This window comes from Helicoverpa armigera, chromosome 4 (assembly GCF_030705265.1).
Source record: "Helicoverpa armigera isolate CAAS_96S chromosome 4, ASM3070526v1, whole genome shotgun sequence".
Lineage (NCBI taxonomy): Eukaryota > Metazoa > Arthropoda > Insecta > Lepidoptera > Noctuidae > Helicoverpa > Helicoverpa armigera.
In genome coordinates this window covers 13,378,135-13,405,949 of record NC_087123.1, presented here as the reverse complement: position 1 = coordinate 13,405,949, position 27,815 = coordinate 13,378,135, and the positions used below count along the sequence as shown (strand labels likewise).

General features: G+C 33.3%; 1 protein-coding gene across 1 annotated transcript in view; it reads right to left on the bottom strand.

The window, feature by feature from the left end:
- Positions 1-1,768: 1,768 nt before the first annotated feature.
- LOC135116845 (uncharacterized) overlaps positions 1,769-27,815 on the bottom strand; it is a 42,587-nt gene continuing 16,540 nt past the window's right edge. The window contains exons 2-5 of the mRNA XM_064034434.1: positions 10,950-11,019; positions 5,696-5,877; positions 3,856-4,240; positions 1,769-3,444 (exon numbers count right to left, since the gene is read on the bottom strand). Of these exons, the coding sequence (XP_063890504.1) occupies positions 3,385-3,444; positions 3,856-4,240; positions 5,696-5,877; positions 10,950-10,973 (651 nt within the window). The 5' untranslated portion in view covers positions 10,974-11,019 and the 3' untranslated portion in view covers positions 1,769-3,384. The remainder of the gene's footprint in view (positions 3,445-3,855; positions 4,241-5,695; positions 5,878-10,949; positions 11,020-27,815) is intronic.

Sequence of the window (27,815 nt, the reverse complement as noted above, 5' to 3'; positions counted from 1 at the left end):
ACTTTTACGCTGTTTAGATAAATTAACTTGTGACAATTGTCTGCAATATTTTTAGTTGAACTACTTAAATAAACAATTAAAACATGCCTGACATTTTCAGCGAACATGACATGTGTGTGTGAACATGTCAGCGTAGACACGATTCAACTCAGCATGGTAGATTTACATTAAGAATGTGACCCCTAAGACCCCTAAGAAAGCTCAGACATCAAGTAACTTAAATACAGCTTCTCCACGTAACTACCTACCTTTAAATCAGGACAAAAAGCACGATATCCGACTTACTTCCTACCAGCTAATCTGACAGTCACAACTCAATTTCCAAAAACTTTAATAAAATTAACAAAATCATCGAGATAAAAAGTTATCCAACGAAAAGCACTATAGTTTATCGCTACTGCAGATCATACAAATGGAACCAGGAAACGAGATTTGTGCAACAGTCGTCACGAACCACGATGTTCACGAAATTGAAGATCTTCACGTGTTGGAGTCACGATGATGGATGCTTCATCAATTGAAGAGGTTTTGGTAGCTTCGGGCTAAGTATCTTATTATTGCGTGGTTTACTGATGTTAAGATCATTTGAGTACACATAACTGATTGGCTAGCTGTTTTGAAGGCTTTCATTTGGAACGTGTATTTTTGAGATAACTTTTGAGGAAAATAATATAATAAAATATAGCGTAGGTAGGTAGGTATATAGTCTACTTTCCTGAAAAAATAATAAGCACGTAAAAGAATTTCAGAAAAAAAGACACGGTCCAGTATGTATGTAGCCATGGGTAAATAGCGGTACAAAATGTTAAGTATTAATTTGGTTAGGTATATTGAAATATCATGATTGTTTTTTATCTTAAGTTCAACATTCTTAGAAACCAAATATTTGTTTGTAGTATTAGGGACAAACTGTTTGCACAGTCACGTACCAGTTGACTCACCTGTACTTACTGCTATTTGGACATTTGTGTCTACATTCCAAACAAAATTATTTTATACCAAAGGTGTCACAGAAGTACTCACAGATTACTGTAATCCTTGAGATGATTTGACAATCATGATAACATACAATTTGGAAAATATTTCATAATTAAATCTTTCATAATTTCATTGTGACTGCGGGGCAACTTCAAATTTTGCCTGAAGATAATTATCTGACTTGATTGACAGTGAACGCGCTATTCTTTGGTTGAGATAAAGTATAGACTTAGGTAATAATTTATTTTTAATTGATTCTAATTTTTTCCTTTCCCTTAGCCATTTGTAAGCTCGATGTGACGTCGTTAGCAGCACTAAGTTGATGACTCAGCAGTTTTATAACCGCAGAGTATGTATCAAATGGAGTGTAAAATTGGAGGCAAAAATAGCTGATTCAAAGATCATTAACGCAGGAATTCCCAGTGGGTATTTAAGAGTGACGTGTAAGTCTAGATATGTCTGGACCTATTACTCCATCATCTTTTAATCTGTGGCATTTATCCACTTTATGTCAATATGTATTTAGTCTTTAAGGTGTGCGTGTAAATCTTAAGTGTTATAGTTTGTAATTTTGGATGTTAGTACATGTTCGCGTGGGATGGTAGACTTATGTCTGCATAAGTGGCATGCTATTGATTTTATGCCATCTATCTGTCTAGAATTGATGTCAATTAGCATCATAAAATTAATACATACTTTGTAAAATGTAAGTGTATTCAGTTTGCGTCTTTTAAATTGTCATACTATGTCAATTAAAAACTTTATAATTTATAAACAAAAACACAAACTAAAAATTTTATATATTTATTTATTTTACATATTTACAAGCATAATTACAGCTAAGTTATACATATAGTAATCAAACACATTACAGTAGTTAACTAAAATCGTTAAAAGGAAATAACAAATCGAAACGAAAGCTACTTTCATTACATAAAATAGGTTTAAATGTATAACAATAATGAACTATGCGAGATTGGAATCAAAAATCATTAGATGGGAATTACTTAAGATTGAATTAAAACTTAGAAAGTTCGTAAGAAGATTACCGAACAATTACATCTCTATATAGCAATAGACTGCAATAGAGATTCACCACAATGAACAAAGAACTTCCGTCACACTCTCTGGACTTAATGGTCACGTCGGTATTTTAAAAACTAATTTTGTATTTATTTTCAACGCTCTTTTAGTCGTTAGATGACAAAATGTTACTCCCGCACCAAACGACCAAATAAAGTAAGCATAGAACAATACAAATTACGTAATGGCAATATTATTCTTAGATGTATATCGTTTAAATTATTTACAATATATGACCTTGGCAGCCAACAAAACTTTTTATTTACAGGAACTGAATACGGTTTTCTTGATGTCTATGGCGGTGACGAAGCCGTGAAGGGCAAAGTATTGCGTAGAAATTTGAATTCGTTCCTAACAAACTTCATTAAGGACTTCATTTGTTTTAGGAACTGGCTGAATACAATGTACAAAAAAGAAACAATTAACACAAAACAAGAACATTACTAAATACCTATTCCTACAATGTAAGGTCACCACAAAAAAAATAATAAAAAAATCGGACACGCCTTTGTGTACTTCACTATTTTGTGATACGCATCTAGCAGCGCCTAAAAATAGGATTTATACCAAAAACTAAGTCACTGGTTAGAGCGGTTAGACGACATTTTTTGAGTTTTTACTCGACAAAATGAAACAAAAAAAAGGTCCGTCAATGTTCAAGCTATGTTTACTCTAAATAATTGAGCAAACTCTAAACTGTACACACAACGACATTTTCATATGTAAAACCTTGTTAAAAGTATTGCTTTAGGTATTCCTTTTTCAGTTCTATGGTGTGAATCTAATATTAATTACATTCACGTGCTACGATAGGGAGTCCTATTTCATTTTGTCAAGCACAAAACTTTGTGGAACATGCAACAAAAATACCGTGCTATCTGGCAATGTCAATTAACATCAATAAATATTAAAATCCAGACTTAGAGTACCCGCACACTCCAAACAAAATAGTCGACCGACAGTGAACCCGACAGTTCGCAATTTATTTTCAAAGAATACCTTTATTCCAATCAGACTTTTCAGACATTCTGATACCGGCTTAATACCAGACCTTTACAATGTGAGTCCTACCATTCATCTTCATACTAATTCATGAGCCCAAACAAACTATTCGGCCGACCAAAAGTTTGCAGTTTGCGGCTACTCTTAATGTCCTGTATGACCATATCGTATTACAGCCGCCAACGCTTTAAGGTTTTAGTATTGTATAAACATAGATACATCTGGCACTTTTGTCTTAACCTAGTTCTTAATTTAAACATCACAGTTACTTCGGCGTTCATTTGTCGACATGATGACCATGTTGCAAAGAACTTAGTAACGTTAGTGATGCCGTGGGGCGACGTAGGCAGGCCATTGGTATGCTGGGGCTCGTGCCGTACCCTGGAAGAAAAGTCAGTATCAGAAAAGTTTTTCCATATAAAATGTGGTCTTTAAAAAGTACCAGCTTTAGGAATAGGTTTAAACCACCGTCCCAAACAAGAAAAGGAAAAGGACTAAATCTAGAACTAGGTAGCCGGTAGTTTCGGAGTCTACGTTTTATAATAAGGTGGGTAAAGTTTAGATTGCATAGTAGTATATGTTCAAACACGCCGACGTTTAGGTTGTCCATAAGATTTTTCCACTTATTTCTATAACGTGAAATGGCACCCAACCAACACTGACAAAAATTGTTCATGAAATTTTTAAAAAATCACGCTTACTACCTGCTAAATAATATCTACAATTTGTATACGTTTATATTCCTATTCATACTATTTAAAATGAATTGTAGAACAATATTTCTCAACTTACTTCATTAGAATTTCTGATGTTCCGCCGCGTGGAGTCCTTCTCATATTTCCACTGGAAGTCGCTAGCTGAATCGACAACATTAGCATTTCCCACATCCTGATTATCAATCATATTGTGCTTAGCATCATCTGGTCTTGGATGCTTCCTTTGAACTGTGTAAGCTGGGAAGAAGTAGCGGATACCGACTCCTGGCAGGTTTTGGGAGCCAAGGATAGATGCTGGCATGTTCGGGGCCGCTTGGCTTCTCGTGCTGGCAAGTATAGGCTTGATAGGGATGTAAGAGTTGACGAAACGTTGCGCATTTGTTTGAGGTGCTTGAGGAGACGGTTGAGAGTTGTAGATCACGTTGGTGTATCTCGGCTGGGGCACGAAGAATGGAGGCCGCCTGAGGGAAGAGAGTTCCAAATTTAAATTTGAATTATTGTCATGTTTTTTTTTTATTGCGACCTAGTTAACCTCTTTTCAGAGATAGGTCAAGGCCTCATGTTTTAAAATTAGGAACACTATATTACTATTTTATTTTTTCACATAAATACTAGTACCTATACTCTTCTCTTAGGTAACAATGTTTATTTCTAATTTCTATAGCTTGAACTAATTAAATATTATAAGTTTTATATAAGAATCACAATAAAATATATAAATATGAGTATTTTAATTGGAACTACAAATATAATTTTAAAAGAAACATAGTTTATACAACCTATTAAATCTTTAGCACTTACAGTAAAGCTTAGCAGTAAATATTACAAATTTTAATTTTATTTATCACAATGAAATATTACTTTACAAATACATGCACATATTCAGTAATTTCACATGATTTATTGATGTTAAATAAAAAATTCAAAGTCGCAATATTAGCAATCTTGTTTAAAATACATATGTATAAATAACACTTAAATATTATTTTTAATACTGAATATTATTTTCATAGAAGTCAAGCATATATTAAAATTACAATAGGTAGTTAGAAATTATGCATTGTCCAGCCTTTGATCACGACATATCATTTAAAAAAGCTTCATAAAGAACAAAAGATGATTGCAGAAGCTTTAGCCCGCGCACAATGCAACTATTTAGTCGGCCTTTGGTAGGAAAAAAATAAATATTCAAAATAAGGAAGAAACATTCATCTTCACAGTGATTTGTGAGCAAAAATCAACTATCGGCCTACTAAATCTTTGCAGTGTGCGCGCGCTCTTAGAAACATAAAATACAGAGGAACAAAATATCTTCACTTGGAGGCCGGCCACTCTTCACCGAAGTAGTCATAGAATGCATCTTCATGAATTCTCCTAGATTCACAAAAGAAAAAGATTAGCCCTTCACCAAAAGGGTTAGATTAATCTGTACAATAATCATCACAGTTTTATTAATACAGTAATCATAAAAACATAATTGTGGTGGCTTTCGCCCGCGGTTTCACCCGGTATCAATAACCTTCTGATCTTATTAGCTGAATTCCATCTTTGAATGTTAATTTATTTTCAATTCCCACCCTAACATTCTTGGAATATCCCTTACTACGTAATATGTGTTAAGGTAATCTACATTATTATGTACACTTATGAATGAAGCTACAGGTTACATAGTGTATCTGATTGTATTTTATGACCGAAATCCCACATACTATAGATATTTGAACTCCTTAACCGATCATGTATTTTATCATCATTCTTTACACTTGCCATGACCAAACTTCGTAAACCAACCCCAAATCCAAATTATCAAAAAGAGAGAATACAAATAAGACAGGATTTTTTTTCTAAGGAGCATTTAGGTGATGAGTAAAAAAAAATCACCAAGAATAAAATAAAAAAAGGATTAATAATATTACCAATGAGCATTAGGATCGGGCGTGTCGTTGGAGCGTTCCTCCCAAACAGGCGCGGGTTCCCGGAAGGGCCGCGGAGGGGGTGAGGGCTCCGGGGTGGGGGGCTCGATGGGACCTCCTTTAGTGCCGAACTTCACCATGATTGCGTGTGCGCTGGACGCGTACAGCACCAGGCATGTCAGCAACTGTGGGAAGGAAAATTCATTGAAATATTTGTATTGACTAAAATGATAAGATGCGGTACTTATAGTCATAATAAAGTCCCTGATAGGTATGTTAGCAACCAATGATATATACTATGTATAAACCCTCTATAAGCTAGTTTTCGCAAATAACAATAAGATTGATATTCGGCATGCACTGTTAAGATTTTTCCAAGTGGGTCATACATGTCATTTGTTGATAGAACCTACGTAAAAACGTTTAGTCACTTTCAAAATAAAATCAATCTTAAATTTTTCTTTCTTTATTAAATGAGAGAAATACTGCACTCTCACAATCTAAGCATCTAAGTAAGTAAAATCAGCTGAAAGTCTACAATAAGTTCCATGCTTTATAGATATTTCCAGCTAAAGGTTAAATACCTATCATTGTAAACGTTTTGCATAGCTCTATGGTTAAAGTATGGCCATAAAGTTAGCTCACGTCAATACTCGAAGTTAGCACGCGTAGGCGACATTGAATTTGTTAAACCGTCTTAGTAAACCTATTAGAATCGGTTATTTGAAAGCTTAGCATATATTTCAGTCTCGCTTACCTAATATTATTTCGTATATAAGCATAGAATAGTTAGTTGAATATTTAACTGACTTAAAAAAATGCAGGTTCTCCCTATGACCTATATTGTTTTCAGTATAGTATTTGCCATACTTAGAGGATTTTACTATACTTTTGAGGACTTTTTAATATGGGTCTTAAAGTGTTCAGTGAGATCAACTCTATTTGTATAACAAAAACTAAAAAATAGACGTTTTTTCAACTTGATTGTTCTAGTTATACATATTCATTATGTTTTTGACCTTGCAACTATGTTAAATGATGAGGAAGTCCACATATAAATATAACGTCCCTCAAAGATTTCATCATCATTATAACAAAAAAAACACATAACACTGTTCTAAGCGATGAATATCGTGTACTTACTGTAGTAAAGATTTCCTATTTAATTAAACTACTTACTCGTCTTTAAAAACAATTCGTTTTTTACTCTATTTAAAGTCATTTTATTTCAAATAGCTGAAGAAGCCCTGTGGAAACTCTTGAACAGGGACTCAAATAGAGTACCTAACAATTTATATTTTTTAAGTTCCTATATTTTCTCAGGTATCTTATTTAAAAAGTTCGAATTTTAAACTGATACTTTCGAGCGGCAGGAAAATTAATTTCAAAATCTTCAGTTGACTAAAAAGACGCTGCCTATTCAGGCCATCTCAGGAACCTACCAGTCCTATAAGGAAAGTCTTTTCAAAAGTCACTACTATAATTCTAAGAGTTTATTTCCAAGCGAAAACTCGTTAAATTCAAAGACATTATAGTCGAATTAAGCCCAAGATGGGCTACGTAGGAGCCAGTATTCAATAACATTACTTGGCATAATTACGACTGCACTTCAGTACTTAATGACATGTTTTCTTGTCAATGACATTGAATAATGTTGCTTAGCACTCAAAGGAACAAACCAGTTTGTTATGAATCGATTACCGGAGTTATCGATCCAAGTAATAATCGATATGTTAAATAACGTTAACAAAGTAGTGGCGACAACTTTGTAATGGTATGCGATTAAAGGAAAATTATTGCATATTGTTGTAGAAATTCTCGGTATTGACGAGAAGAATGTCATTATGGATTGATTATATTCTGTCGTCGACTAATCGATCGTAAACATAATAAGGCCGCGAATAATAATAAAAATATATAATTTTAATCGAGTTACAGACAGGTACCACAAAATACATAGGTACAGAAGTCAATCTACATACAAAGCGCGTTCGAGTCACGCAGACAAAGGTGTCTATGTGTGCGTGTTCACAGACGCGCTGTCTCAAAACAACTCAAAACAGTGCGAGCGCGGCTGCCACTTTCTTGAGATAAGCGCGTCACACAAAGGTAGATAAATGTGCACGCGTTGTGATAACTGTAATTTGACTGTAATATTTTTAATTTTAATAACAAAAGAAAAAGTAATAATGGAGCAACAAAATTCGTATTATAATTGAACAAGTTGACGGTTGTTTTATACAACAATAAACAGTGAATTGTCGTTTTTTTAGCCTGCCGTATTACCTATAGTATGTACCTACTTATTTTCTCATATTTCGATGGTTCGTTTAATAAACGCAGTAGGTAGGTACAGTTAGGTGGGTAGGTAAGCGCCCCGGCGGCGGCCTCTGGCCCAATGCCGTAATAAGTTTTGCTAGTGTCGACCCAGGCGAACCTGCCTACCTACCCTCAAAGATTATTGCTAGTAGGAGTTGATAATTTTTGTGATCATGGCGAGACTATGTTGTAAGGTAGACGAAATAAAACTCGCACATCAAGTTTTCTGTAGGTAGAAGCAAGCTTAGATCAGGGACTGTACCAACCCATTACATACAAAAATATTTTTTTCACAAGTAAAGAGTAGGGTAAGTATATATGTATGAATAACAAAATTATAAATTGCGGTTTCTGAAAAACGGTATCTCGTTCAAACGAATTTCCGTTGAAAGTGTTTATTAACCTCTTGTATGCCACATTAAATATTTTATTATTATTGGTTTATATTTCATTTTTCCTGTTTTATTCTCAACAATACATCAAATAATTAGATACGAGTACCACTACCACGTTAGTTTTATGCGCATAAAACAGTTGACAACCCTAGCGCGACGGCCGAGTTTAGGCATGAAAAGTGAAGTACATACATCAGATTGACTTCTGTACCTATGTATTTTGTGCAGGTACTCTCTTTTAAACGGGGATTCAAATCGACTAGAAGTAAAATAAATGGATCTGTCATTTACAATTTGCAATCTTTGCAATAACTTGACAAAAACGACTTTATCACGAAACGAAGATATAAATAAACATTAAGAGCGTGTACGTCAACCGCGCGCCATTTGGCCTAAAATGGTACTTTTCAAACCACTGTTTCTCAGTAACTACTTATCCTATAACTATGTTATTTTTTAATAACGCAAGGTAATTTCACTGTCTATATAGTTAATTGAACATAAATTTCAATTTGTGTAGTTTAAATACTTAAAACCCCTATAACGTAACAGATGTTTTATAAAATTCCCGTTCAGCGTCTATTTCGAAGCTTAAATTCATGAGAAAACAGTGGCAAATCTAATCATATTTATTTTTTTACTCATAGACGAAATCCCCATGCCTATAGTTAGTTGAAAACATTTTTTGATTTAGGTCTCTATCTTTCAGAAAAAAATATTTTAACAATGTGAAAAATTGTGAATTTCAAATGCTTTTTTTACCTATCTATCTTACTTAATTCAATATAACAATTATTTACTATAGTAATATAACTCTTTCTTTAAAACATAAACTTTATATTATAATTTAATCTCTCGTTTTTATTTTTATTTAAAAACTACTATAAAACGCTGCACGCGAGTCAACTCAAACCAGACCGCCGCAAGGCTTCACAGAGAGAGGATGTGTCGCTCCGTCACATCGCGTAGGGTGAATAACCTCTGCCGTGGATACCGAGAATAGAGTACATTTCATGCGCGACCAACAAATCTTGATACATTACTATTTTATTTAAAGCTCAATTTTGAAGCATATTTTTTTTATCGATTGAGTTGAAATTTTGTTTGAATGTTCAGTTTTAATGAGAATGTATGATTCTATATCCAATATGGCGGTATACCCAAGATGGAGAAAAAAATGTGTTTAATGCATTCCTACGATATGGGTATCAAATGAAAGGGCTTGCTATGAATAACTCGAAAAAAAATGTGTCGCGAGTCTAAATCCAATATGGCGGACTCCTTAGGCTAGAAATCACTTATTGCAGATGTCTGTTACCAATCGAGCTATAATTTTTTTTTTTTTTCATTTTGGATGTACCCAAATTTTGACTTTTGATCTCGAATAACTTTTGAAGCATATAGGATAGATAACTTAAAACTTTATTTGCGATGGTAAACCCAAGCTCTTCACCAATATTTGGCTTTCCGGCAATTGTTGTTATTTGACCACAATTTTTCGGTCTGGATGGACTGGACCATTCATATAAACAATCAATTTTTCAAATCGGTCCAGGCGTCTTTGAGAAATCGAGAACAATCAAATTGAGAACAATCACAAAACAATCTAATTGAAACCTCCTCCTTTCTTTTTTTGAAATCGGTTAAAATACAGAAACTCTTAACATTGTCATTAATCATCAGTCGACTATTTAATACTGTTGAAAATTGTATGTAATATACAGAAAGTCCTTAAAACCAAGGTTTTCATAGGTGCCCGATTTTTTTGCAAAAGAGTGTAAGTATTAACGACTTATTTTCATGCTTTTATATTTTAGACATCCATAGACTTACACAATTTTCCCGCTATTAACTATTTACTAAATAATATATTTTTTGTTCTACCAATTTCACTCGAAAGGATCAAAATGGTTTGTGTGACTATACGTGAAGTATGATAGGCACGCACACAGCCGCGACGCTAGTCTGCGCGGTTTTTTGCGTTGAATTACCTAAAGTTGACATCGCGCGCCGAGCGTACACGCTCTTAAGCGCTTTAGATAAATCACTAGATTAGGTTACGATGAAAACCCCATTCTCATGCAAATATACCTACTACCTAGTTTCCGCCAAGTTTCATTTTAATTAAGACAGCTTCATTCAATCTGTATCACACATCTTCATCTCACAACCTTGACGCACTTACTTCAGCTCTTATCTTTCCCACGCGAACATCTTTTTACCACATTACGTGCTTAGATCTAAAAGCTAGTTTTTTCACTAAAGCTTTATCTTTTAAATGCTCAGTAAATTGCATACATTTTTTACTTACCGGTCCCCATTGTCTATGTTAAGTTGGCACATGAAATGTTGCAATCAGTTGCCAAACTTACGATTATAAAGTACGAAAGCGTTATCAAGACATCTGGGCGAATTTATTAAAGTCGAGCATCAAAGATTGAGTTAGACGAATGTTTGTTAACAAGCAAATTGGTTCGCAGCATTCAGGGGCGAGTGATCTTCATTAAGATTAGATAATATCATAAAGTTACCGTTTTACATACCTGTAACCTCGCCGAGAATCCCATGTTTGTTTGTTTGTGTGTTGACTACCTTGACATTCGTCACTGCTCCCTGTAACAACGGTGAATAAATGAGTACAATTTGTTGGCGAGTCAAAAATTTTGTTGATACATCTCATTACAGTTCACAAATAACAACTGTCAGAATAATTATAACCCATGTCAAAAAATTACAGCTATCAACAGGTTATACAAAAAAAAATTATGACGATAATTCATGTGTCCATACTGTATAATTACAATTAATGCAATGGTTTGAGGCATATTTCATTTTCGAAAGATTCTTTAATAACTTTAAGTAACGATAGGTACGTACAGTTTTTTTAGTTTTATTCATAAACCAGAATAATACAATTAAAACGAATCAAACAAAAATACATTTAAAACTATGCAGACAATAATAAAAATGTCACAACACCTCAAAAAACAAATTCAACAGTCTTTTGTCTTCCAGCCAAAAACAAAACAAAATCGAGCGAGCAATCACTACACTACCCCAGAAGACAGGTTTCATTAAGCCTAAGTACATCATTATATTGTATAAGCTGTTTTGAAACATCAAAGGAAGAAAGGTGAACAAGTTAGCGTATCTTGCACGCATCACAATGCTACCAGTAAATAGAGCCTGGCATTTGCTACCTGGTAATAGATGTGGTGTAACACTTACAATATAACTTGACGATGACATGGTTAACAAGGTTGTATCTGATAAGGTTACTGGTTGGTTTTTGGTTTAGGAATGTGGTATGATGGTAAAGTGGACAGTGGCAATGAGAATAAATGTGTTTGATGAGCGAAAGAAAGATACTTCTAAACAGACTCTTTTTTTATGGGGAAGACGAAGAAGAACCCAATCTTGACTTTTTTCAATCAGTCAGAATTTTCCTTTTGCATTTTAGGTCCGAAAAAGTTAAAGCACAAGAATTGTATGTTTATTTTGTCATCCTTAAAAGTGTACCTATTATGAATTTCCTCTGCTTTCAAAGATCATCAATCCTGCAACGGATATGGCCAACCCATTTAGTGACATAAACATATTGCTAAACTTAATCATAGAGAAGTTAACAACTATGATCTATTGCGCGATAGGAAAGGGTAACAGTGCAATACAATAAATTGATAAGATCTGGATCACAATCTGAACATTGTTTTGCCATTGATCCATTGTTCGCGAATTGGATTATATTTATGATGAATTGCAATAAATGTGATATTGATGGCAACAAGACTTTACACTGAAGAGATTATTTAAACATTGACGATTAACGATCAAAATGTTAATAGGTCCAAAACATTGACATAGTTACCGATGCTGTAACAGCTTCAGTAATTTATTAGTATTTGCGTATGTACGTTGCACCAAAATGTTAAAATATTAAGTGCCAACGTCCGTATTTCGGCACACGGCTCGACACAAATTCGTGCCAAGAATACACAGCGATGTGTTGAATTTTTAATAAGTATTCAGTGATTGCCACAATTCTCCTTTTCGCCAGGCCATATGTTATAAAAGGCCTACATTTAGCATTGAATAAAAAAATATTTTATACATTACGACTACTTATTTTGAACTTAAAAAGGAGAATCGGTTAATATAAATTTTATATCATCGCGAAAGGTTAAGTGACTCCATGTCAGTTGAAATATAAAGTAAATTACACATGTAGTGAACCAATCTTGTAATTTCTTTTAATGTGTTTAATCAAAGTAATTGTATATGTATGTAATATGTTTAATAAAGAAATGTTGTACGTTCCAAAACTGGTGTGCGAACACCGTCTTTTACTTTATGTAAGGTCAAAGTGAGTAATCATGTTGGCATAAAAATTTCATGAGTAGATAATAATAGTTAATTTGCATTTGTATGAATGTAATGGCACAATTCACGCTGGTAATGAATGGAGAATTTTATATGGGATAAGGAAAACATCCGCGCAATTTTGGCGAATAGAAAAGTCATCATCGTCATCATCATCATCATCATCTCAGCCATAGGACGTCCACTGCTGAACATAGGCCTCCCCCTTTAATCTCCACAGATACCTGTTGGAAGCGACCTGCGAATAGAAAAGAACTTAAGCAGAATTGCGTTGCCCAGACATTGCGAATTTATATTTGGCTAATGATACCTAAGCGAAATAACCATTTAATGATAAATCGCAATGCAATTTTAATATTTGTTTTACTCATTTTTAATCAGTGTTTTTATATTCAAATTTGTAATGACTATAAATCAAGTATGAATGAAAATTAAATTCAAATTACTTAACGGGTAATTATCCATGCGTATTGACGCTATATTATTCCGCACCAATTGTTAATATTTGCTTAACAGTAGCGATTACAATACAACGCAGTTAATTCAACATTAGTTCTGCGATTTGTAGCCGAGTCACGAGTTTGGTTATGATAATCAATAAGTAATAGACTTGTTGTTTCGATATTTTAAACAGTATTGCAAGTTTCATGTATTTCGGTACTGGTAAAAGAAATTTATGACCAGATTCAAGAGTATTTAGGTGAATAATGTTTTTTTAATCATCACTTAAATATTTATTTCCAAGCTTTTAAAATGCCTATCTGAAATATTTAAGAATAAGTATCTGGGTAAGCCTACTAGTGATAAGAATGTTTCATGTGTAAAAAAGGTAAACACATTTACATGTACGAAGTTCATTTACTCCATGATGCAACCTTCGATCAAGTAATGCGTAAAGATAGGCAATAAATTACTGTTTGTTTTTCATTAATTACTCACGATATGGAAATTATAGTCACGCTCCTATTCGCTAAGGGGCTAGACGTAGTAGAATCTATGGGCATCTTGTGTATACTGCAGCACATCCTTGTACATGATTAATTAAATAAAAATATAAGTACCTATCCTATTACTAGTTTACAAATAGTGGAATCCGATTTATTGAATCATAAAACATCTCGTTATTTGGAAGATCGCGCTAATCCAGTTTCATAACACCGCACGGATTCCAATAACAATTAACAAACTGAATTAAGATAACAGATGTTAGATGCTTATAAACATTTTTCCTATTTTCCCACAGAGTATCAGATCATGAATATCAATTTGTTAAGTGAACCAGTATACCCATTTCAAGCGAATTTAAAACATAAACGATACACCTAATCTTTAGAGTCCTAATAGTCGACTGATAGTTGACCCGATGGTTGGTAAAAATATATTATATTTTTTGAGAATACCAATCAAACTTTTCAGTCATTCTCATACCTGCTAAATACCTGAAGTTTGTAATGTGTGTACTACCATCCATCTTCATACTGATTTATGAGCCCAACACACTATCGGCCGACTAAAAGTTTGCAGTATGCGAGTAGGTACTCTAAGAATGTGGAAACATGAAACAAGTACCTATCATTATCGATTCGATCACAGTTCACGCGTTATTTGGTCACTCGATGTCACACGTCAATCGGTCGGCGAGATGTGATAAATTAAATTAGGTTTATTAGTCAACGCTATGCTTAAAAGCCAAATAGAGGCGTGTTTTCCCTAAATGTGTACAAGAATTTTGTCATAAATTTGCTTCTATAAGTCTTAAGCTGTGTCTTTTCTAGCATAAATTAGGAAAGCCTGCCTTGTACGTATGTTATTGTGAAACGGTTTTAGCTGCCAACTTCATGTTATTTACAATTGGTTGTATTAATTCGATATTCGACGCGTGCCATTTACGTTGCGGTGTGGAGAAACTGCTCGTGGTTATCGATGTATTTTCTCAAATGCATTCTTACCGCAATTGTCATCGATATTTGTATTGTGTTGGAGAAGTTCCGATTTCCTTGTATGAATGTTGCTATATCTATTTCATACCAATTTTCAGCATTTTACTTTTTCTTGTTTCTATCGAGATACTTCTAAGAGACTTTTATGTTTTATCTATATGTGACTATTAGCACGAAAGTATACAAAACGGTAGGTACTTACAATCCGTACAGGCACAGGTGCTGGCATTAATTTTAATTAATTATGAAGCGTTGAAACGCAAATGAAACACAATGAAAGCTAAGGTTCCTACGCAATTACAAATCTATGTCATTGAAGTACAGTGACATTTTAATTGAATTAATTAATTGATTCAATCCATCAATATGCATATTGATGCAATTGTTTTCTCTACGACATTCCTCAAGGAATTCCTTCAACATACATTTAATCGAACTGAAGAATTGCAGGTTTCAATTCAACAATACAATTTGAGTCTTAAGCACAAAGAATAAAGTTATTATTTGTGTGACAATAATATGTTTATAGTTACGCATTATTTAAAGCTAGTTACACAATATCGGTGCGATATCGGCCGTTATAGTCAGTGGAACTCGATCATAATTTGTCATTTACTGTCGATGCCTATAAGTGTCAATAGGATTTCTAACATAACAAATAAATTGAGTATTTTATGTAATAAAGGTGGATTTAGGATCTGCGTAATGTTTTTCTGTTAAATGAAGTAGTACTATAATCGTTTATAATCAGGTGTTCTATCCGGCTACCGTACTCAATTTACGAGACTAAAGTTTTCTTCTAACATAAATATGATTATCTTACACTTTACATGTAAAACGTTACTTTAGTATGCAAAGTTCTGTATCTGTAATGAATGAAAATGAATCATCATTTTCTTTTCAGTTCATTCATTACAAAAATTCATTCATGAGACATGAAAGTCGACATTCGCATAAAGCTATAGTTTAATTTCAGTGAACGTAAGAATACACTTATTTGTCCAGATAAAATAGGTCTAGTATACACCCAGCCTAACCGAGGAAGCATTACAATAATAATTGGCCTGTTTCCTTGGCTGCGCCTTGACAGTGCGTCAAATAACAAAGAGCCAACATTAGTCAGGACAGGTAATGTAAATGTCCCACCCACTCGTGCGCATAATGTTACTCAATGGTTCGAAATTCGAATAGAGGTGCAACTGTCGCCCGTTAACTAGTTTCGCGCCGTATCGAATTAATGCGATAGGAGTATCTATTCTGTCAATCATCGGTTATAGAGTTTGTTTGTTAAGATTTATTGTGTAGGAAATGCAAAGGAGATGAAGACATTTTGTTCAATTTATGTTGGAGCACGCGTTCTAAGATTACTTCTTGGGTATAAAAGATTTTACATGTGTATGCAAATTGCTGTTCAGTTTTTAGTACATGGAAATTGGTTGTCCATTTCGTTAAAAGATATCAGCCTTGTATTGTGCCTACAGCAGGAAAGTAAAATGGAACAGTTTGGATGTTCTTTATTTCTTCCACGAATAAGGAAGTAGTTTAGAAAATATGGAACAAGTATGAATTTATATAAATCATTACATACAAAGAAATGAGGAAGCCCCTTGTGCATACTATAAAGCTTTATCTACGCCTTATTTTTCTGTTGGATGGCAACAAGTCCTAATCTCAATGATCCTAACAATTTCTTCTTACATATTTCCCACGAGCTCTTTCCCAACGTTTTAACGACCCAAAAGGTGTTGGCTTCAATAAATAACTCTGAAACGCATTTCACGTTATAATATTAAACAGCTAATGTCGGAAACTCGTTAATGTTATTAATGGCCATTGAAATGGGAATACGGACAATAAAATACAAACCGTTCGTACGTGTTTTAGCAAGCATCTGATTATTTGGCATTCAATTAAGCTTAGACAATAAATTGTAAGAGCTATTGAATAAAACATAGTCATACTCAATTTGCACACGTTGTAATTCAGAAAATTATATAATTCCCATAAAATATTAATCAGATATAACCTGTATCAATTTTCTTAAGAAAACATGTAAGCATTGAATAATGAATATCTAATATTAATATGAGTATGATTTAAAATTGTAAGCTGTTAAATTGAGCTTGGCGCCAGATTAAAGGATTATCGTTCAGTATTATTTAATCATCTCATAAAATTGTATTAAAACTCAACTTAAGTTTATACAAGTCCTATTTAAGTCGGGGCTGCGGGATTGTTGGAAAGAGTTACCGTGGTCCTTTTGCACAAAGACTATCATCTTTACGCACCCACATCGGAAGTTCATGATATTTTAAAAACCATAATTTCATGAATAATTTTCAAATGAACTGAATTCACATACATTTTTATAAAGAACCTACGTGAATTTAGTTATGTCTGATATGTTTTTGTTCAATTTTTAACTACAATCTTATTAAGAGCAGCATTTAAACCACCTACATAGATGATTAATCAAATGTAGACTCAAGCGACATATCTGTATGATTTCTTACACGATATCACTGGTAACATAACGTAACCGACAGGTTGAACAAGGAAGGGTAAGTGTATATGATACACGCCCTTTCTCTGTTAGCCTTACGTGTTTATTCTAGCGTGACAGCGTTTAGACATATGATATTTAAAAGTGCATGTTCTTTTGCAAATATTTTTTTTTGCTAGAATTAAATGGCAAAATGGTTAAAGTAAAATCGATATGTTGCAAGTGTTTTTAATACATTAGGAGTTGCAAAAAGGTGTTAAATATAAAATTAATATAAGACATGAATTTGTTCAGGAATTGGAAACAATCTGTTTTAGTTTTGCCCTATGATAGACCTTGCCCTGTAGATAAACGAAATTGCTTAACAACGAGTGCAAGACAAACCTATGTATTTGCCACCCACATGCCCAAAAAATAATAGGTGACTATTTATCAAAGACTAACTTAATTAAACTAATCAATTCTTAAATGGCTGATGTAACTAAGAAAGGTTCAAAAATGCACGATGATTTATTTAAACTTATTTACTAATAGGTCGTCCTCGATTTTGTTTATATTTAGCTCCATAAATAATAAATCCATCGAAAGTTCAAGGCATGAACGGTAATTAGTTAAAAGAACTGATAGATTTGACGGAAATTAGTCATTAACTACACTCTATTTTTATTATAAGCTATAAATTAATAAATTAGCAGGCACTCCGAAATAGAAAAATAACATTTGTTGAGAGTGTAGATTAGGTGCTTTTTAATTGAAGAATAACAAAAGAATGTAGACATTGGTTTTTGATAAACAGTCTAAAATAAGAAAACCTTCGTATTAGCAAAAAGAATGTCGATGAGATAATATACAATTTTCAGCAGACCGTTTACTAGTCCGACCGTGACCCGAAAATCGTATCTTCTCACATTTTTTTGAGAAGCACTTCAGATATTTTTTTAACTTTAAAGATATATATTTTATATACTTCTTCAAGACCCAAAAAAGGAAAGTACTTGTAGAACGGTGAGACAATCGAAGTTACTCCCGATGTGAAGATAAACCACACATGAAAAACAGTAAAACGTATTTTAAAAGGTCAACAATATATTGATTCAGGCTTGTTTTACATATACAAAACACAAAAATATATATACAAAACATAAATTAAAATTACCCGAAATGTGAACGACCTGAGTGCAGTCTGCGTGAGTTTACGCAGTTGAAAACGGCAATTAATTTTGTATGTGCATTTAACGTGTTCAAATGCACTAATGAATGTAATGAGTCCGTCAATTTGTCAGGTGACGTCACGGACCGGGACAAGGTTAGCTCGTCAATTCTAAGTCATGGGTTTATTTCGCTTACGGCTACTTATTCGTCTCTGAACTGAATTTTTCATAAAATAATTGAGTTCTCTTTTTCGTCTTTCTTTATATTGGAATTTCTGATATAAGAAATTTTAGAAACGTATCAAACTAGCCTATTTCACGAAGTTTCACTTGCTTTCCGTGGGAACTACTGTGCGTGCCGGGATAAAATATAACCTTAGTATGTTACTCGTGAAGAGCGCAGCGTTCCAACAATTTTTAAAATCGGTTCAACAGTTTCGGAGCCTTTAGGGTTAGAAACAAAAAAAATATTTTCTCTTTATTTGATTAAATACTTTGAAGTATTAATTGTACAGAAAACTCTAATTTGATTTATTACGAGAATATAATAGGCATTATTCAAAAACAATGAGACCATACCTGCCTTTTAAACATACGCGAATTTATGGGCGTCAAGTACAACGAATGCTTACAACAGAATTTCGTGAATACATTATACACTACACAATTTCTTCAGACCTTGTCTCACTTACACAAGCTAGACACACCATTGAAAAGCAAATTGATAAAATGTGCGTATTGTACGCGTGACGAATAAGGCCACGCATGACCTGAAACCTAGTCCCGACTCTATGACGAATGTACCCTTTTCGTCACACTTCTCTTAATTACAATCATTGTGTCTAATGGCTGTAATTACTGTGTGAAAACATTTAGGCAATGTTTAGTTAATTTATTGGCAAGGAGAAAAAGGCCTAGTAAATGGGGGTCATAAATATTTTGACACTCATAATGCACTAAGAAGTTTTTGATGTCAAGTATTCACACAAAGCACAATATAAATAATTTTGCATTTTATAAGATAAATTACCTTTAATTAAATGTTAAAAATAATACTTAATTATCATACTAATCAGATACTAAACTAGTACCCAATTAGTCGTTACCCTAATTAGTTCTAAAGTAACAACAATCGTTCTTGACCAGTCCATACAAAGACTTACTGTTCAGATTCTTTTAGCCTCATTTATCTTTTTAAATAAGGCAAATATTCTCAAGTGCATATTGATGACACTTAACCACTTTGACCAGACCTAACCTATTACCTATCCCTCATACTGCAAGGGATCTAAGTACACTGGTCTTTGTCGTTTTCTTACAGTTGTGTGCCAGATCCACCGAAGGATAAACAGTTATTTAAATGAGTAAGTCATCGCTGCAAACGATTGGTATTCAATGAATCCACGTTAAACCATAAGTCAATGCAAAACGTGTAATGTAATCACGCTTAGAAGTTAGTAAACGCAGATTGTTGTAACAAGTTGAATGATAAACTTTGACTGCAGTTTGTCTTGTAACATTTTTGTAATGAAACTCCTTGATAATCTCTCTCAACTACATATGTGCTCTTCTTTGTCTTCATTACATTCACTATTATTTTCACAGTCTCTTTTGAAACAGATTCTCAGTATTTCTCGTCTTTCCATCTGTTAAAATCTCGATGCTCTTGTAGAAGCAGAATTTACTAGAGTAGAGCAATCTCAAGCTCTTTAATACTACTCGTAATACTCGATTTTTTTACAATGGAACTAAACTTATCCATCCTCACTATCTTTACTAAATGTATTTTACTATAACTTGATAATTTGTGGGGGTATAACGTTGGACCAAAACGGTAGGTGTCATTTTCTTTTGAGCATGTAGGCGCCTATACCAGCTGCAATAATCTCTTTATTAACAGCCATCTAGCTTAATCTCTTGTAATGTAAGGCTGTTTTTAAGCTGCGTTTAGACTGAGGTTGCAAAGAACAAGTTACAATGTAGACAGTAAATAACGAACGTTTATTTTTGGGCGTTACTAAGAATTATCTATCCCAAATAGTATATGTGCTAAAAAACTGAACAAGAAATAACTACCTACTAATGTTTTTTCTTAAGTTTCAGGAAATAACCATCATTTTCTAATTTCTTTCTGTGAAAAGATGATCCACCATATTGATATTAATTTGCCTGATAAACACAGCCTTATTCTATACAAGTGAAACATTGTAGTAGTCAACTCTATGCCTGCATAAATATTTAACATCTCCTTTAATATATGTAAAATTGTTGGTTTATCGATATTCTTGTAAATCTAGTTTATCGATTTGTTCGTTAAGGGTAGTTAAGTTGATCGTTACTTTATTTATAACTTGCCAGTACATAAGGTGTGTGGTATGACTGATTATTATATGCCTGGATATTAAATCTTAATCATATCATTAAAAGCGTCTGTAGTGCCAACAAAAAGAGGATAGGATAGCCAATTTGCCAAATTATACTCGGCTAGTCACAAAATAAAGTCTATCAAACTTCCGACATAAGTATATAGTCTTTCAACTAATCCGTCGATAAAAAAGTTAATGAAATCCGACACTGCCACTCATAAGGCACATACTTTTATTGGTAGGATGCAGGAAAGTCAGTCAAAAGTTAAAATATTAATTGAAATACTACAAAGTTGATTGCCACAAAACAATGTTAACAAAATAAGCACATACATCCTTTTGATAAAACCTTATTCGTATCAAAACATACAGTTGGACTTAAACACATGTCATTAATGTTGTTCGCTTTATTGTTTTATAACAAGCTATTGTTTTAATTCAGCTCATAATTACAGTATAAATGCATGGAAAAAACAAGGAAGTAATTATATTCTTCATTTATAAGTTATCTGCTAACTACTTAGAATTAGCCGATGTATAAAAAGTAAATTAGTTTTTCCACAATGGGAATTTCTTTCATATCAAGCTTAGCATAGTTATGCTTCATAGAAGTACATAGTTAGCCTTAATTAATTCCTCATACTACTCCTAGTTAAAATATTTTGCAAATACTTTAGACTTGACTTTAACTTCTAAGAGTTACGTAATAATGTCTGCTTCAAAAATTGGCAGTTAACAAAAAAATACTAGGAACGTTTACGAAGACAATAGTTTGAAATGTAAAACAAAAATAATGTTATTATTACATAAACATAACTCAAGAGTCATGCAACAAGGAACTTACTGCGTTCATTCGTTTTTCTTTTAGTTCGAAGTTATGCTCAATTAAGAAGCTAACTCCTCGTGACGTGGTTGAGCAAATATTAAATAAAAGTAAAGGTGGTTTGTAAGCAATGTTAGATTACTTGGATGATAAAATTTTATACGAAGTTAGTTTTGTTTTCGTGGGTTTTTTGCAGAACGCACAAACCGAATGGCATAAATATGTAAAAAGAAAATGACAAACAAATTGATCAGCTCGTTAGCCTATTATATAATAGCATAGGGCGAAAATTTTTGGCATAAGATCCTGTGTCACATTCCTAGAAAATACGTAACAATTAAAGGGTCCCACAAATTGAGAACCTCCTCTTTTTTGATGTTCGTTGATGAGGATCATACTAACTTTAAAATGACACCAAAATAAAATCTTTGTAGTCTTAGAACTTACACACGATTCCTTCCGAAGATTTGTCTCCCTTGTCAACCATAATATTGAATAGCACCAGTATTCTCTTGCAAAACAACACAGATATAAGTACATATGTTGTAGGTACGTGTTAATACGGCGCCAGCAACCTATTCCTAACGATTTACGCTCTATTTCTGATCTTATACCAACACATCGCCGTCTCACAAGATTGCAAACGATACCCATTTGTAATACTTCCGCGTGAGCTAACTAACACTGTGGCCATATGTTGGTTGAGCCTAAGTTGACGGCTTGGACGAAATTCCTGAAGTGTGACGTACGTTCGCGACATACCTGGTGATTTGAATGACGTTGCTTTGCATACCTCTAGAATAAATAGGAATTCTAAATAGGAAAGAAAAATAAAGGCAATGTGTACCTAACTACCTTATCATAAAGTGGTTGGTATTGAAACTTTATTCTGCGAAAATATTAAGATTTTTTTTACATGGAATGAATCGTTAAATAGCTACTGCTCTTAGAAACCAAAACCGCAGATTAATGCATTAAACACTTCGATTTAGTGGTTTTGTTATTTTTAGTTACTTATGAAGGTTTTACCTCATCTAATTCTTAGTAAAACCCAATTTTTTGATTCTATATTAATTTACAAACATAATTGATGGAAAACCCATCGCAACAAAAAACCTTAACACAATGGAAAACTGAGAATAAAACGATGGTTCTATTATTTTCTTAGCGTGTTAAATATTCATGTTCATGGGAAAAGATGAGAAAAGATCCAATACATGTTCGTTTATTCTGAGAATTATATGAAAAACTGGTTTGTAACGAGGTCGCTGCGTCGGATGTCATGAATCAATCAAAGAAAATTATTAGTTAACACTTCTAACGCAAAACATGAGGCATTTTAAAATAAAATAATTTGTTTCATTAAAGAAAATACAAGTAGTTTAACTAAAAAATAACTTTGTTTACGTTTTCAAAGATAAAATGAATATTCTTTTGGTTGACATTACTATTCATGAACCGAAGTTTCACGTTTGAAGGCAATGCTGATTGTGTGTCAGAAACTAACTTATCGAACATTAAACATCAAGTATTTTATGCTATGAGTATTTATATTTAAAAATCAGATTCAAGCAGGATACGAGAAATCAATTTAGATATTTCATAAGCGCTACTTATTAATTATTAAAAATGATGATATAACTAACTGGCGCTTCTGACGGGAAAACATCATTAAGAGGAGAATATTAACTACTGCAGAAACCGATATTACTCGATGTTAATGACAATTATGCATCTACTATTGAAACATATCGTAAATTGAAGGTATTTAATCAATGATGAGATAATCTAATGGCTTTTATGTTAACGCAAATTAAGCTCTTAATATGCTTTAATAAGTTCTACATTTGATAAACAGAAGTTAAATTATATTATTATTCAACTATTGAATTAAGCATAATCTTGCTTTATTGAATTGAGATATTTAGCTCCCCATATGGCATAATGTAGATCACTACTCGACTTCTTCTAAACGCACACATACAAACGCAATATAGAGGCAAGTCCCTATTTCTAGAAACATAAAGTACAAACACAATGCTATGTGTGAATATAAAAAGTTTAACATTAGCACGTTGTTACTTTGGAATACAATAGCGGGAAGGCGGCAATTAAACAGGTACACATTATTAGGGCACATATACACGCTGCGCCAGAGTTCACGGTCAAGCCACTCTTGCATAACGCGATGCAGTAGAAAACAAATAAAACCGATACAAATCTTGATACCCCATAAATCTTTGGAAGGTTACATTTTGCAAGTACTTGTGAATTTCAAACTTTAAATGTAAATGTTTTTAGAGTGGGAACGGTTTAGAAATAACCCATGTAACAGCACGATGTGTAAATTAAATTAATGTTTTCAAAATAGGAATAGTGTGTGAATTTTTCAAGTTTGTAATTAGCGCTGATTTAATTAGGCATTTTTTTTTGCAATTGACATCTAGATGTATTTTTAAAGGCCTGTTGTCTTGCTTTAATAATATAATCTAAAATCAAATTTTGAACCTCATTAACAGAACTACATTATTTAGAAGATCCGGTGAAAACGTAACGCGATCACAGAGCTAGGAATAATTCCCTAAGCACCGGCCCTGTTCTAACTACCAACTTACTCCTATTACAACTTTTGAATAGTCCCCAATTTCCACCATAAAAATTACCACTGCAAGATTTTCCTCGACATTACAAACCCGACTAGACTCGATTAACTCCTTTCAAAGCTTAAGAAAGTAAGTAAGTCGCTACGCATCATGTATCGCGAATTACATAAGAGTACCGAGTAAATAGGTGAGCAGTGTTGACATGGGAACTTCATCGTAAATATATATTGCATAACATTCGCTGATGGAGGTCAAAGAGTACGTTACGTGTATAGTGTGGCGCCTCGCTTAGTTTATTATTTCACTTGCGATTGGGCCATGAAATTCGCGATGAAAAAAAAATAATGGAAGAGCTTGCTTCTACATAATTACATTATGTTTAACTCTCATTTGTAATTTGTGTTAATTAAGTATTTAACTCGAATTATTTTACTTATCTGCTAAAGACTTCTTGAAGCATCTTGCGTAGGGTTTAATAATCAGAAACATTGTAATACGCGTATAGAAATAATAACACCTCATCGTCTCTTACTTTCAAGGTAAACTAATAAACATGTCACGGGATTGATATCCACCAATTGTCTATTTTAAAAATCACCATTTGCTTAAACATTTGCTACACTTGATAATCCGCTGATATTATGGCCCAATACCAAGAGGTCGTTGGTTCATTTCACTTCCACACAATAGTTCATTGCTACCTGTCAACTCTCATTATGTTGTGACCAATGGTAGAAGAAATTCCTTCAACAGAAATATATATAAACACAGTATAATGTAAAAGGTGTTAGATAAAACAATATTTTATAATGTAGACAATTAATTACCTTGACTTACAAGCATATCTCATGCATTTCTAGTTTACATATAATAAAAGTCAAAACATTTTCAAAAAAAAAAGATAACACCATTTACACATTATGAAGAGGTTAGCGTATCAAGGCCGTATATTTTAATTTACGAAATCGCCTTCAAATATACGACTGTGAAGTTAAAAACCTAAATGGCTTTAAACAATAGAATTAGCAGAGAATATGCAATTATAGTAGAATGTTGTAACAAACCGCAGCTCATCATAATATTTTATATGGGGCCATACCGCACGCGACCACATAATTGAAATATTGCGAACTGTGAACTTTCACCTCGATGTCGAACATAATTTATGTGATTGCCTCTTTGTGCCGAGAGTAATAGAGTCAATTAATGCCTTTTGAATAGTAAGTATGGATTCATGGTCATCATAATCTAGTGTCTACTTAAGCCCTGATGCGGCTAGACGATGATTGCGCGGCTGTTTGAGTTCCACAAATAATCTAAACAAAACACTTCGTAAATTGGTACTCTCTAGTGCGATTTAAATTGTTATCAGCCCGTCAGCGGAGACGTCTATTTAGAAAGAGAGTTAATATATTCCTTTTCTACTATCTGTTTCGAGTTAAGAACACCTTCTGAATTATATGGAACTGTTAAGCTACAGATAATAGATCAAAAACTGGCCCTATTAACCCCAACATTAGCTAAATCACCCATTTCTCTAGGTACCACCTTATCAAAACATAAACACCACAAAATAAATTACAAAACAAAAGAAAAATTCGTCACCAAATGCAATTTGGTCCGCATGCACCTCGCGTCCACCCCTCATTTAACCGTAACTCTTACATAACCCTTTAACTTTTGCAACTAACCGTTTGTACCAAAAACCATTGAAGAGTTTCCGAACTACGGTTACACGCTACCATTGACGCAAGATAGTACATCTTTACACGCAAAAGGTAATGGTTATGTAAAGAAAAAATAACTTTTGTCTATTCTTTTGGATGAGTGCTACGTGTCATATTATTTTAGCAGCCAGTATTGCGAAGTTTTTGATGTATTGTTATTGCATCTATGGTAATGCTTCTAAGTTTAAATATAATCATAATGGGGTTAGGTAACGTTTAAGCGGAAGAAGAAGTAGTCAAATAAATGCAAGGGCTTTAGATTTGATGAAAAGAAGTTCGCCACTAATCTTCAATAAGGTAAACAAAATACAACTTATGGATAACTTACATGATTTATTTTATCTTCAGGAGCAAACAAATACTTTTTCACATCCTTCTGAAGAAACCTTACATGTAACAAAACTTTTTATAAGACGCAATTCATTCGATCAGCTTGAAGACAAAATTCATCTCAAATCAACGAAGGTAGAAGGTAGGTACCTACTACTTTGTTTACTTTTTAATACTAGGTATCCCACTACCATAGTGGCAACAAAAATTCCACTTTCTGTCTGTAGCAATTTTGCGTGTCGTCTTCCAATTAGCATATAATGGGCAGACGCGGAGCTATGTGCAATGAGTGAATTAAAACAAGCATTACATTACGTCTGTTAAGTAATCCGATATTACACACGATGTACAAATAATGACAAGATCATTTTGTGGATGAACCTTTTCTTTCTATAATTGATAAACTTCTAACTACTTGGTTTCATCAATAAAAACAGTTAACTAATTTTAAAAACATAACCATCTTTGGGCAAAATACAGTCTGTTGATATAAACTAATTTTAATACCTTTGTCAAATAAAGGTAACTAAACACCCATTCCGAAATGAAAATGTACATGCACCACAAGATTGAGAATACAAAATATTATTTCCCATTGCCTTTTCGAAATATAACCATGGTAACCATGGACAGAAAACGATTATGAGGAACTGGGTCTAAGAACCGCGTAATTGCAGCGACATCATCAAAATTGTTTGCATTACACCTTGTAAATACAAATAACCCTCTTGGACGTCATTAAGTCAAAACTACAGAGCACCAATTAGCGAAGGTAATTGCGTAAATAATTGTATCCTGGAAGACATACCCAAGGAATAATGTTTGGAATTGTACAAGTACGTAGATACGATTTTACTTCGAAACTCCGGTCACGAATACTGCAATGTATGGTTTTAATGTTAACAGTACATCAATATTAAGTTAGACATCGAAAATGTGATAAGAAGACACTTTGAATTGCCGTAATTTATCAGTTTCGAATATTAATTAAGATATTATTAACCACATTGTAACACGAAAACGCTAACATCTTCGTTCACTGCCGTGTCAATTAGATCGTTCAAATCCTAATCTATACAGCTATTAACGCAAATTACAATCAAATAATCGGATGTTAGAACATGAAATCTATGTTCACGAATCTAATATTACAGGCCATGTTAAAGCACTAAGATCATGATATAGACGATTATTAACGAGGGTCAAAAACTACAATGCAACAGATTTCAGACGGACTGATAATGATTCATAACAAAACAATTAGGTTACTTCAAATTATTTCAAGTGACATGCCATTCAAAATTAAAACAATGAATTAGGAAAACAGGCCACGGACTTTGATAGCAGAAATAATTTGAAATGCACTAAAAGCAAGAAACCTAGAGTTCAATCAACTTGCAACCTTAGCCCTTATCAATAAACTAAAACAAGAAATACATACTTGAATAGGGTCAATGGCAGTTAAACACTTAACCGTGAAATTATTGAATTACGATCGTAGACCACTATTACAATATCGAGGTTTATGTAACAACGGCTTTTAGATTCATTCATTGATCGGCCGAAACTATGCCAGCAGTCGGCTT